Source organism: Propithecus coquereli, unplaced genomic scaffold (assembly GCF_000956105.1).
Source record: "Propithecus coquereli isolate 6110/MARCELLA unplaced genomic scaffold, Pcoq_1.0 Scaffold9, whole genome shotgun sequence".
NCBI classification, from domain to species: domain Eukaryota; kingdom Metazoa; phylum Chordata; class Mammalia; order Primates; family Indriidae; genus Propithecus; species Propithecus coquereli.
In genome coordinates, this window is record NW_012155284.1 from 10975464 (window position 1) to 10977000 (window position 1537).

Here is a 1537-nt window from a genome sequence, read left to right on the forward strand (position 1 = left end):
TATATTAATTTTAAAATCAGAAAATAGTTTTGGAAAAAATTAGTGCTACATTATCAACAGAAAAATCAGATTAGCTACTGAAGCATCATTACAAATACCGAGTCGGATGGCTTAACTTTAGCATAGTTATGAAGAATAGTCACATAAAATAATCTCAAATGATTACGGATAACAGTAAACTTTCTTTACTTAATTCTGAAGAAATACTCATAAACGAAAACATTTAAGTCAAATGGTCTTACGTTCCAGTCACCACTGAGGATATCTGCAAAACTCAGAAATTCACTGGCTCTCACAAGATCATCTATGTCCATGAAGAAATCTATGTAGTTTTGGTGAAGATATAAATTAAATAACTCTCCTGGCACGTGAGACATTTCTACTACTTCCTACAAAAAGAAGCATATGTACATAAATTCGGTAAAAATGCAGTAGTCAGATATATATGCATACAAATAATATATCCATTGTAACCAGTACTAAGTGTCATGAAAGGCCTTACCTCAGGTTGAACAAGTAAAGTATCCCGTTCATATTCTGATAAATGAGAAGGCAACTGAGGTGAGTCTAATTCTGTTAAAGATGCTCCTATAAAAAATTTCTGGAATTATTAAAGATAATACCATCTTTATAATTATATAACACTTCTCATTTGAAGATATTCAACACTTTAGACGCTTAATGCCAAAATACTAAACAAGCTGTTAAAAAAAAAAAAGCCTGAGCAAGGGTGAGACCTCATCTCCACAAAAAATATGAAAATTAGCCCAGCGTGGTGGCATGCACATGTAGCTCCAGCTACTCGGGAGGCTGAGGCAGGAGGATTAATTGAACCCAGGAGTTTGAGGGTGTGGTGAGCTATGCTGACGCCACTGCACTCTGGCCCGAGCAACAGAGCAAGACCCTGCCTCAAAAACAAACAAACAAAAAATAACTGGAAGGTTATGTGAGTCATCTATTTTATCAATATTAACAAAAACTAAATTTAGAATTCTAATGCCTGGATTATGGCTTTTCTAGACTTAAAAGACATTTCTCAGCTGGGCAAGGTAGCTCACACCTTGAGAAGCTGAGGTAGGAGGATCACTTGAGGCTAGGAGTTTGACACCAGCCTGGGCAACATAGCAAGATCTTCTCTACAAAAAATAGAAAAATTAGCCTGGTGTGGTGGTATGCACCTGTAGTCCCAGCTACTTGGGAGGCTGAGGCAGGAGGATTGCTTGAGTCCCAGAATTTGAGGTTGCAGTGAGCTGTGACGATGCCATTGTACTCTAGCCCAGGCAACAGAGTGAGATCCTATCACGAAACAAAAACAAACCAAAAAACCCCAAAAAACAAAAAACTCTATTTCTCAAAGCACTCCCATATCACCTTTTCCAGGTTTGGTTGCTTCCTTCCTTTGATTCTCATCTCAACACAGAGGTCTTTACTCTTTTATTCATTATGTAGAAAGATGCTGCTCTTTACATGAGAGAATAGGAACCCTATTCCCTAATGCAAGAAAGTATAAATGAATGTTGGAGAGGAAAAGAAAAGG

The 1537-nt window shown here is 37.3% G+C and overlaps 1 protein-coding gene across 1 annotated transcript in view; it reads right to left on the reverse strand.

The window, feature by feature from the left end:
* The window catches only part of RAD17 (RAD17 homolog (S. pombe)), a 50152-nt gene that overhangs the window by 22254 nt on the left and 26361 nt on the right, over nt 1–1537 (reverse strand). The window contains exons 6-7 of the mRNA XM_012664495.1: nt 503–588; nt 243–389 (exon numbers count right to left, since the gene is read on the reverse strand). Of these exons, the coding sequence (XP_012519949.1) occupies nt 243–389; nt 503–588 (233 nt within the window). The remainder of the gene's footprint in view (nt 1–242; nt 390–502; nt 589–1537) is intronic.